General features: G+C 39.1%; 1 protein-coding gene across 1 annotated transcript in view; it reads left to right on the forward strand.

Moving 5' to 3' along the window:
- The first annotated feature begins 10,934 nt into the window (after positions 1-10,934).
- The window catches only part of LOC143932974 (vomeronasal type-2 receptor 26-like), a 54,911-nt gene continuing 52,975 nt past the window's right edge, over positions 10,935-12,870 (forward strand). The window contains exon 1 of the mRNA XM_077455899.1: positions 10,935-11,024. Within this exon, the coding sequence (XP_077312025.1) occupies positions 10,935-11,024 (90 nt within the window). The remainder of the gene's footprint in view (positions 11,025-12,870) is intronic.

Here is a 12,870-nt window from a genome sequence, read left to right on the forward strand (position 1 = left end):
AAAAAATTCTACTGTTCCTGTCTTGAGACACAACTGTAATTGTCTTTGTAACACGTTTTCACTTTGGGAGATTTCCCCTCTATTCCATAGTGACAGCTTCAAATCTTAGATTTCTACTTACTTTGAGTCCTGGCAGAAATGTTCAGCACCAGGATAAATGAATTAGGTGAAAAACACCCTACTCCACACCATCCAAAATGGTTCAATAAGTTTTTATTGTTTCCAAAACGTGTGTAAACAAGAAAAAGAAGACAAAAAGGAACAGAAAAAGACCAGGTACCCAACAACGGGCTATCTGGTATAACATTTATAAGTCATTCAATAAGTAGTACAGTCAATGCCTTTTTATATATATATCCTGAGTGAAAGTCATTGAGGTAGGGTTATATACATTGTACAAGCAATGGTAGGACTGTGATCTCCCGTGGTCTGGGCACCCCATTGGGAGCCTGCTGTGCTCCGCAACCAGGGAGAACGATACACCATCCAAAATGGAACAAAATGGTTTTAGATAAACTTTAAAGCTGGTTGATTTTTTTTTCCAGGATTTTAAGTAATTCAACAATAAAGCTACATTTTATTATGCAGTCCTATAGTGTCTTTCTTTATTTATTAATGACAGGTATTTATATAGCACTGAAAATTTACACAGTGACGTTCTGTAATTTCATACAATCTACTTGGTTATGAAGATTTCTGCCTGATAAATGTAATATACGTCATTATACAAAGCTGCATTTTGATTATACAGCATATTATCATTAAGTGCAAGTCAGCAGACAGAGCACAGACTATTCCCAAGGCATGCTTCCAGCTTTGGTTTGGTCTCTGGCGGATTGCTGTGTAGCAGTAGCATCGCTTGCAGTAAAATGCATGCTTCATTATTTTCAGGAGATTTTATTCTACTAAATGATTTAGTTGGAATAGTTGCATAAACACTAGAATTTCCACTAATTTTTGTTGTGACCACTCATGCCTCCTGCTACTCCTTCAGCCAGCCACGTTAATACTTACAAATTAAAATGAAAAATAAATAAAAAGAATAAAATTAACAACATTGCTGCTCGTCAGTTGCAAGGATCAGTTCACATTTCTCTTGTAAACTTGCCAAAAGCAATATTGAATTCAGTGGTGTAGCAGCAAGAGTAGTGAAAGCAGCAACTGCTACTGGACCCATGACCCTGGGAACCTGATTCAAGAATGCTTCTCTCTTTTTCTCTGATATCACCAAAGAAGGCATTGAGATGGTGTATTTATTACCTAGAATAACCTTTCAGGCTCACATGTTTGTCATATTATATGAGGCATCTGTGGCCATCCTAGTTCAGATTTTGCCTCAGGCAGAAGACATTTAGCTGCTACTCTAACTAAGTCTGCATTTTGAGCAAAGAGTTTTAACATTGGGGTTGATTTATGAAAGGCAAATAGATTGTGCACTTTGCAAGTGGAGTTGAACTCTGCAAGGACCTTTGCTCCAGAGCTTAGTAAATGAGGAAAAACTTTATTTTGCAAGGAATACCCAATAAAATACAGGGAAAATGAAAAAACAGCACATGATTGGATGATGGGTGTCAGTAGAGCTTCCCCTCATTTACTAAGCCCTTGCAAAGTGCACAATCAACTCCAGTTTACATCATAGAGCTGTGCCAACAACAATACACAGTGCTAAATGGCAGAATCTCATTATTTTCCTGGCTATACTGGTAATCTAGTAAGTAAAGGGTCACTCATTCTAGTGTCCTTCTAAAAAAAACTCTAAAGCTGGGTTCACACTCATGTGAATTGGATGCATATTTCTCCACTTTAAATTCACAGGACAGGAGACTGTGACCATCTCGCAATGGAGCCGGATCACACATCTCCAGGGGAGCAGCGGAGAGCAAGACAGAAGGGTCCTGTGTGTTTTTGGCTCCATTTCTGGTCAAAATTTAGACCTTATTCACCCCTCAAACAGAGAACAGGGATGCACCGGACCCTCCTGCTGCCAGACGCGCCACACATAGTATGAACCCAGCCTTATACTGTTTCAAGGAAAAGCAACAAAACCCCAATTGAAGCTTTTTTTTTTTTTTTTTTACAATTTAATACTGTACATTTCTTTCTGTTTCTTGTTTTTTTTTCTGGATTAATTACTCCACATATAGATGGACATTCTGCAAAATCAGGCAAGTTTTACCCAAGGCTGGGCTCAGTTCATCCCCTTGGTCCAGGTTGTTTGTATCGTTACATACAGTAGTTAGGTTGAAAAAAGACACAAGTCCATCTAGTTCAACCTAAAAAAAGAAAATCTTCCTACACTATCCTATACCCATAGTTGATCCAGAGGAAGGCAAGAAATTAAAGAATTGACAAATTTGCTTCAGTGGGGGGAAAATTATTCCTTCCTGATCCCCCAAACTACCCCTGGCATTACCTATAAATATTAGTATCCAGTTATATATTGTGCATTTAGGAATGCATCCAGCTCTTAAAACAATCTACTGAGCTGGCCAGAACTGCTCCTTGAGTGTGAGTGCTCTGAACTGTGCCAGGGAAAAGTTACATGTACATTGCCTGGGACCACTTGGAAGAGGTTGCCCCGGGCACGGTTCACTTGTGATCTTGTATAGTTGGGTGAGTGCAAACCATGCCTGAACACAGAACTCTCCATAGATGATTTAGCACAGAAGCAAGGATCACTGTGGTCTGGATGGCAAATGTAATAATGTGGGTGTGCCCAGGAACAGTTTCTTATAGCCCAGTGTGAATGTAGACCAGCTGGGCATGGGAAGGTGGGATAGCTGAACAAGGGCACAGTTCAGTTCAACTGTTCCCAGAGTGATTGCAATCTAAGGCTGCATTCACAAAGGTGTTTTGCCCAAGTGTGAATGGCAGCAGTAGGAATCTGATAACAGACATAGACTATGATAACAAACATAGAACTTGCACCTCCCAAACAGGTCAGAAATGGTAGTTTTGATATTTTTAAAGACTATGGATATGCTATAGGTTTGGTTAGAGACTGGAGCATGCTGGAGAGACTGGAGGCATATTATACAGGTGATACTTGAAAAATTAGAATATCATGCAAAAGTTAATTTATTTCACCAATGCAACTCAAAAGCACAAAAACCTGGTTCAATGACCGTGGGATTATTGTGCTTGATTGGCCAGCAAACTGGCCTGAACTGAACCCCATAGAGAATCTGTGGGGCATTGCCAAGAGAAAGATGAGAGACATCTGACCGAACAATGCAGAAGAGCTGAGCTATTGAAGCATCCTGATCTTCCATAGCACCTCAGCAGTGCCATAGGCTGATGCCACGCCACATTGAGGCAATAATTGCTGCAAAAGGGGCCCAAACCAAGTACTGAGTACATATGCATGAGTATACTTTTCAGAGGTCCGATATTGTTCTATGTACAATTGCATGTAATATTCTAATTTTCTGAGATTGTGGATTTGGGGTGTTCATGAGCTGTAAGCCATAACCATCCCAATTATGACAAATCACAGCTTGAACTATCTTGCTTTGCATATAATGAGTCTATCTCATATATTAGTTTCACCTTTTAATTTGCATTAGTGAAATAAATGAACTTTTGCACAATATTCTAATTTTTTTGAGTATCACCTGTATAAGGCTTGTAGAGATAACTGCTATTACCCCTTTATAAATCAATACTCCCACTCCCACTAGACAAGCAGGTCAAACCTAAAAACTTTCAATTTGTATGCAGTCAGGCAGGCTCTTGCACTGCATAGTTGAAGATCAATCAGAAAATTGTATAATGTATGGCCAGCTTAAGGCTAAACATCAAGGCTTCTAGATAAAACATAATAAAATATTTTGGCTGGTGTTCGTCTATAAAATGTTTGGAATCATGCTGTATTAGGGTCCTTTCACACGGGGCGGATCAGTTCTGATCCGCCCCGTGGATATCCGTTTGCTCAGCGGGGATCACTCCGCCGATCCCCGCTGAGCAGGGAGATGACAGGTCTGTCTCTGCACACTGCGCAGGGACGGACCTGTCACAGCGCCGCTCTCCCCTATGGGAGATCGGATGACGACGGACCGCAGTGCCCGTCGTCACCCGATCCGATCCGCAGACGGATGGAAAAATAGCTTTTTCCTCCGTTACACTTTTTCGGATCGGAGCGGGTCGGATGTCAGCGGACATGTCACCGCTGACATCCGACGCTCCATAGAGCTCTATGGAGCACCCGTTCAGGTCCGCCTGAAAAACTGACAGGCGGGCCTGAACGGGACGTTAGTGTGAAAGAGGCCTTATATTAGTGAGAGTCTTTGCAAAAACCTCCTAAATAAAATAAAGAGGTGACTTATATGACTTATTGTTCACAAAAGAAAAGCAAAAATGTATAAGTATAAAACAGTTCACTGAAAATATTTGGTCTTCCTGGCTAGAAACACAATCTAACATCTCTGTAGACTGATGTTCCACTTGAAGTGCGCAGGGAGAATCAGTAATATAAATGACTAGACAGATTCAGGGGGCAAAAATTGTTTAGTAATCAAAATGAAGATAGTTCAACATGATATACAGTATGCTGTTTTTCTTGCATACAACTTGACACTGGTTGATCACATTTTTATATATCTTTACAAAATATTATTGTGTAATATCATTCAGCTGTATGGTTACCTATTTAAGTTAATACTGTTGTACTTCACGTGATTTTTATATAATTTACACTTTGTACTATATACTCAAAAACAAATAAAAAAAGAGTATAAATTCACTTAAAAAAAAAAAAAAGAAAATATATTTCATAAGTTATTAGAAAATACAGATGCAGAATTCCTAGTAAGAGTTCCCTTTAAAGTTGCTGTTTATTATTCTGTTAATTACAAATCTTCAATCTGTCAGGACCCAATTTTTGTAATTAGTAATGGAGCTCTTCTACATGTAATCCAAGTGACCAAAAATAACAAGGCCAAAAGTTGCATAGGTTATTTAAATCCTGCAAAGAAAGGCGGCAAAAGAATTGGGACCTTATATGAGGCGTGTATCCACTGGTAAATAAAGTACATACAGTATATAACAATATAACCATAATAACAAAAATAATAAATACATAAGAACAAATGTTTTATTATAAAGTATATTCCAGACAGAGATGGTATAATTAATGTATCACTGCTGTGTGCAAGTATCTGACCAGTGTTTTTCATTTGTACCATCTCTGGCTGGAATGTATTTTTATAATAAAGCATTTGTTCTTATGTATTTATTATTTTTTGTTATTATGGTTATATTGATATATATGTACTTTACCAGTGGATACACGCCTCATATAAAGTCCCAACTCTTTCCCCCCTGTCTTTGCATTGTTATAGGGCTAGAGACATATTACCATATGGCCTCATATAAAGTCCCAACCTGTCCCCCACTGTTTAAATCCTAAACTTGCAGCTTTTGATTGCTAAACACCCAATGCTGAAAATCTCTGCTGCCCTTCAAATACAAAGGGGCTTATATTCTAAAGCTGGAGAGTGCAAAATCAGACTCATTTCAGCATAGAAATCAATCAGCTTCTAATCTCAGCTTGTTCATGTCTTGCATACACATGGTCGCACAAAGTTGTTGGAAAATCCGATCGTTCAGAACAAGGTGTCGTAAAACACGTACAACAGGACTATACAGGGGCCAGTAGCCAATAGCTTTTGTCTCATAATTTATTCTGAGCATGCATGACACTTTGTGCGTCGAAATTGTCTACATATGATCGGAATTTAAACGATCGGATTTTGTTGTTGGAAAATTTTAGATCCAGATCTCAAACTTTGTGTGTCGGAAATTCAGACGGAAAAAGTCAGTTGGAGCCCACACACGATTGGAATTTCCGACAACATATTTTCCGTCGGAAAGTTTGACCGTGTGTACAGGGTATAACTTTGTGCCATTCTTTTTCTTTTTCGTTACTCAGTCTTTAGTAACTCCATCTAATAACATACATGAGTGCAGTATTCTTATGTCCGATTGCTTTTTATTACTTGTTTAATGTAAGTTTGTTCTTCCTGTTTGATTTTTCTTATTGAACATATACATGAATGTACCTATTTGTTGCTACGGTATGTACGGAATTTACAGGCTTTGATACTCCAGTGCTGTGACAGTTCCCTTTGTATACACTGTTTGTTGGTTTGCCACTCTATTGGCTTGACAAGAATACTGTAGTTTGTATGTGCAATTTTTCTCAATCAACTAAGTTTAAAAACAAAACAAAACTGGAAGCTGATTTCTATGCAGAAGTGAGCCTGATTTTTCACTTTCCAGCTTAAGTACATAAACCCGCAAAAAGTCAACAGTTGTTTACAGTGGAACTTCGATCCAAAACACAATGGGGTTTATTTACTAAAGTGCAAAATTCAGTGCAGTTCTGCATAGAAACCAATCAGCTTTCAGTTTTTTTTTTTTTGTCAAATCATAATTGAACCACCTTAAGTTAGAAGCCGATTGGCTGCCATGCACAGCTGCACCAGATTTTGCACTCTCCAGTTTTGGTAAATTAACCCCAATGTGTATTCACCTGACTCCAGCCCCCTCTCTCTAATCACAATTGGATATATTTTTTTAAACAAACATTTTTTAAATTTTTTGTGCTTAAGGATAGCACTTCCTCCTTTTTCACCAAGGTGAGAATGCATACAAATTGAGCAGATGTGCTGAAGGGCTCTGCCAGGCTTTGAGACCTGCCAGAGGCCTTTGGCACATCTGCGAAATACGTGGGTGTCTAAGAATGATGCAATCAAGGAGGTCCAGTGCATGCGTGCAACTCAGGATCCAAAAGGCTGGGCAGAGCCCTGCTGTCACATCTGTGCATGTGCCAAACCATCATTATAAATCACTAGACAGATTCAGGATGCAAAAGTTGTTTATTAATCAAAATGAAGACAGTTTAACGTGATATACAGTTTTCCGTGCATAGAAACAAGTGGGACAACTATTATTGTGTATACAAATTGACACTGAATAACCTATGGTTACAGCTATACATAGCTTTACTAAATATTAATGTGTAAATGTGTACTATCATTTAGCTGTTACCTCTTCTTAAGTGAATACTTTTTTTGTACATCATGGTTTTTTGTATACTTTATACCTTGTGCCTCATCCCCCTCAGAAAAATGTTTCACTTTTAACAAAAGAAAATCTCCTTTTTAAGTAATTACATGTGAACTATACATTAGTAATTTCATTTTTTTTTCCCTTTTTTTTAGAATAATCTTTCGTTACTATAGGCATATTCTGGCATTTATCTATGCAGTTGAGGAAATAAACACAATTCCTTCTCTACTTCCTAACATCACACTCGGATTTGAAATTTTTGATTCATGTGCATATGAAAGCAAAGCAATAGAAAGCTCTTTGAAATTACTGACAGGTGCACAAAATGCTGTTCCAAATCACCATTGTGCGAAGAGGGGTCCCTTGGCTGGAATAATTGGACATATGCTCTCCTCTTCAACTAAGACCATGGCCAAGCTTTCTGGGGTCCATTATCTCCCACAAGTAAGTATGAAGTTTATATCTGAGAATCAGTAAAGCATACCTCTGAACTGCAAAGGATAGAGTCCAGACCCAGAATATGTCTGTATTAGCACAAAGCATGTTTGTGCATTAAGGCGTTCTGTATTGAGGAAGCTCATTAATTCTGAACAGTGTACCTTAATGCATTAAAAAAAATGAACTGTCAATTTTTTGTTAATAGATCATACCACTGTACACAGATAGTTCTATAGATTGTGGTGAACAGGCATTTAAGTGTATTAAAAACAAATGGTACCAAGCTGTACTGCAGATCATGCATTACTGTAATGATTCACTGCATATTACCACAAAGCACAGATCAAAATGGGACCTAAAAGGATCTTAAGACACCTCTAGGATTTTGCAAATGTAAAAACTTAGTAAAGGATGGGTTTTCTTATAATTTAAACCTATTGCACTTTGCAAACATACAACCTATCTATATGTAAAAGTCCTTAGAAAAGATAGCAAAGTTAGGAAATGGATTAAACTATAAGTTAGTGGTGAGCACAATAGAGAGGGGTTAGAGCAAATTGTGCTATATTTGCTAATAAAAAAACAAAAAAAAAACAGACAGTAAGTGATAGTAAAGTATAAAATGTAGTGATAATTTTTTTTTTAATGAACTGCTATTGCTGATCATAGATAAAACTGATGTAGGTATAACAAAATCCTAGGTTAAAGAAACCAATTTCTCCTTTTCCTTCCTTGTGTTTAGCTAACTGACCCTTTTAACACTGTGGGCCTTATGACCCTGGCAAACAAGCCTGTCTCTCCTTTGATAATCTCTGGCATCTCTGCCCCTTCTTTTTGGTTCTCCCCTGGTGGGGCACCCTGCCCTGAGCTCCCGGGTAGAACGGCCCTAGTTGATCCCAATTCATTGCACCTGCCTATTCAGGAGAGGACTCTACTGTTTGTTATCTAACGAGTGATGCCTTTGACATCTCATTTGTTGTATGTTGGCTATCAGCTTTAAATTTGCTTTGTCTCCTAATGAAGTGAACCTTGCTTCATGAAACACATTGAGAAGCAATTTAGCAGTGTTTGATGCCTATTACATACCTTTGTTTTATGTGATGTATTATGGTGTATGCTAGTACACCTGTTTTTTTATTCAAAAGACTGTAAACTGTGTTTACTATGCTTTAGTTTGCGACTGAACAGGTAGCCAGTCAGCACAGAGGCTGCAGAGAAAGGGACTGAGGAATCTCTGTCCTCAGTCCCTTTCTCTGTCTCAAAAGTAGTTAGTGCTTTGACATGGCTAGGATTTTGTTTTTGACTTTTTGTCCTGTTTATTTTGTGGACACTGTACAGCACCTGTAAATAGCACCATTAAACACTGCACCGTTTGTTACTACATCACTGGACTGGTATCTGTGCCTGAAAGTGCGTTTACAACAGGGAGTTTTGTACCCGCTACCTATCCTCAGCTTATACTATATATATATATATATATATATATATATATATATATATATATATATGTATATATATATATATATATATATATATACACGCATATGTGTTTATGTGTTTGACCCTCTGCTGTTTCCCTTGTGGTGCTGCTGATCCCTTCGAATGAACCAAAGTTTTGGTTATATGCTCTGCTGGTTAGTCTGGGTAAGCATCTCCAGTCCAAAGTCCTACAGTCCACATTTCCCAGCATTCATGTTCCTCCTGTCCCTTGGCACTGTCTCCTCCACTGGGGTGCTTAGGCTGGAGATACAAGAGAAGCCACCCTCATAATTTCACTCACCCATCAGGTACGTGACAGTTGCCCTTACTTTCTGCTGTGCATCAATCAGTCATAATATTATGACCACTGCCAGGCAAAGTGAAGGATATGACTCCTTTTTTTGTGGAGTAGACGACCTAAGGTGATCAGATTTTTTGCCACAATTGTTTGGATATGAAGAAACATACTAGAAATGGGTAGGTTAAAACATGAAAATGGTGCACTAGATACCTTAAATTTACAGGTAATTTCAGGACGTGAATGGGTTAATATACAGGTCACATACAATGGGACGATGGAGATGAAGGGGTTAAGGTATAGATGTGCAGGACAAGGAATGTGAGGATTAATATACAGGTCAAGTTAGGACAGGATGGAGCTGACATATACTGCAGAGGGGTGAGGACAACAGAGGGGTGGATGACACTGTTTTGGGCTGTGGTTACACTTGTAGCAGTTAGAGGGATTAGACAAACGATTTAGCACTGACAGGGGTGCTTACAATGGTCAGCTTTTATTTATTTATGTAAAACCTTTATCCCAAAAGGAACAAAATTGTTGCTGAAACTGCTTGAAAAGTGTTAGAGTTTGGCTTTATTTTGGCAGTGTATCTAAATCTACTAGTATATCTAATGCCCCGTACACACGAGAGGACTTATGTCCGACAGACTTCCAAAGGAGTTCCGCCGGAGTTCCGACGGAGTTCTGGCGGACTTTTCGACCGAACGGACTTGACCACACACCATCACACCAAACTCCGACGGAGTCGAACGTGATGACGTACGACTGGATTCGACGTAGGAAGTTCATAGACAGTAGCCAATAGCTGCCCTAGCGTCGGTTTTAGTCCGTCGGAGTAGCACACACACGAGCGAATTTTTCGAAGGGGACCGGGTCCGGCGGAGTTCCGTCGGGAAAATTTGAAGCATGCTTCATTTCTAAAGTCCGTCAGACTTTAGCGAAGCTAAAGTCCGTTGCAGCCCACACACGATCGGATAGTCTGACGGACTCAGTCCGTCGGAGTTTGGATGTCGAAAAGTCCGCTCGTGTGTACGGGGCATTACACTCCCCTCCCCTCAGGACTAACAATGGTGCTGTTCAATTGTGTTTCTGTTTCTCCTTCATCCAGAGTGTAGGAATCCTGATACAGGAAATGTGTTACTGGCCAAAGCAAAAAAGAAAGTAAAAAAAAAGCCTAAAAAATCATTACCATTTTGTGTGCTGGTTACTGTCAGGAGCTTCCTTTTCATCTCACACCGCACTGTGTGAGATGAAAGTGTAAGAGGCAACTGACTGCAGCTAGTGTAAACGATGTGTGATCTGTGTGCTTGGTCACAGCAATCCCAAGGTACAGAGCCACTCTCGCTGGTCTGTACTGCCTATTAGATACATTGTGCATACTAAATGATGGGCACGAGCACCCAAAAGGAAAGTCCCCCGCTCACTTAGCTAAGCCATCCAGCCATGTACAATGGACAGACAGCAAGTGCTTAAATACCACCAATAGAAGACTCTATCTGTTTAAAACAAGATATCAAATTATTTGGGTATAGTACTAAGTAATTGTTAGTCAAACTGTTAAAAAGCAATGAAAACTAAAAGAATGGCTTGGTAATAAAGAGGTACAGTATGTACAGGCTAGTACTCATATGGTTCACCGTTATAGATGAATATAGAGCCAGGTGGAACATTTTATATTAGCGAAACAACAATTTCCACACTGAGACCTCAGAATATTTACAAATTATGTTACAGGGTAATGTGGTTTTTCATGCATATAACACGATTAGCCCCGTACCCAAAGAGTACAATGGGTCTCTTCTGAAAACCAATAGATGCTTTTGGAAACAACTGCTGCACAGATGCAATTTATTGCTAAGTATGCACTCTTGCTGCTCTCCAATTGAACTGGGTGTAATACATAAACAGGCTTTCAAACAATACACTGCATTACCCAATAAGCATTAAAACATATTCCATTGTATTACATTAATTTTAAATGGGCTGCCAATGCACCCCAGTACAGATTAAACCATACTTAATCTCCTTTTGGGTGCACAATATGCCATAATAGGTTACCTTGCATTGCAGCACGCTTTTAATTTTAATATAAAGATATATGTGTTTGTTCTTTTCTATATTAATGGGGACCCTGACATTTGAATGATTTTATTATTTTAAAGTTCATTTACTCATATTATATTGTGGAATGCAATACTGGAGCTAATATACGATTACATTTATTAATACGGAATATAAACTACAATAACAGATGTTAACTCTGGGGCTGCTATAGTACATTTTGTTTAGTTTTAGTTTTGTTTTTAGTTTAGTTTAAATTGCAATGAGAAAAAATAAACGAGTGCAATAAGTGTAGGAATCTTTCTATACAAATCATTAGGGCAGGGGTCTCCAAACTGCGGCATAGGGGCCAGATGTGGCCATTTACTTGCCTTTATCTGGCCCTTGGGCAGCATTATTCCGTCACTTGATATGACGGACCTTCCTTCCTTTGATGGCAAAAATAGGGCACCATTCCTCCCACTGACACCAATGATGGGTCACTATTCCCCCCAGGGCCACCAACGATGGGGGCACTAGTTCTCCCACTGACACCAACAATGAGGTACTATTCATCCAAGTGACACCAAAGATGGGAAACAATTTCTCCCACTGACATAAAATATGAAGCACCATTCCTCCAACTGACATCAATGATGGGGCACAATTACGCCCACTGAAACCAAGTATGGGGCACTATTCCTCCAACTGACACCAATGATGGGGCACTAATCCTCCCACTGACACCAATAATATATTTGTTTTCTACTCCCACTGGTCACAGTCTGACCCCCTTAATATTTAAAGGGTAAACTGGCCCTTTGTTTTGAAAGTTTTGAGACCTCTGGCTTAGGTTGAGTAATTGCATGAACACCTTAAGGCTTATGCACACTAGAACGCAGTACAGGAAAACACACTGGGTGTGTAATCTGCTGCAAGTGTTAATATATTCCTAACAACACTCCAAATGCGCACTGTGTTTCCCCTCCCTGGATCGCATGGTACCATAGTACCATGCAATTAGGTGCAATGGGGGTTATTTACGAAAGGCAAATATACTTTGCACTGAAAGCGCACTTGGAAGTGCAGTGGCTCTAAATCTAAGGGGTAGATCTGAAATTAGTGGAACCTCTGCTTATTTTATCATCCAATCATGTGCAAGCTAAAATGCTGTTTTTTACTTTCCTTGCATGTCTCCCTCAGATCTACAACGACTTTACTTCCAAGTGCACTTGCAGTGCAAAGTGGATTTTCCTTTAGTAAATAACCCCCAATGTGTTTTTAAAAAGTAGTGAATGCACTACTTTTTGTGTGATCCATAGTCAGACTGCATTCCTGTGCAGTTCAAGTGTGAACCAGCTCTAAAGGATAACCAAACCCAAGGGCAGAAAATGCAATATATTGTAGCTTATACTATTTTCAGCAAATACAGGAAATGCCTGTAAATCTTGCCAGAAATGCAGTGTGCTTGAAACTTAATTTGAGCTTCACCAAAGAATATCTCCCTCCCTAGCTATCTTCTGTAAACTACCAGTTGCCTT

This window comes from Lithobates pipiens, unplaced genomic scaffold (genome assembly GCF_037356315.1).
Source record: "Lithobates pipiens isolate NorthernLeopardFrog02 unplaced genomic scaffold, aLitPip1_a1.2 Scaffold_27, whole genome shotgun sequence".
In the NCBI taxonomy this organism is placed as follows: domain Eukaryota; kingdom Metazoa; phylum Chordata; class Amphibia; order Anura; family Ranidae; genus Lithobates; species Lithobates pipiens.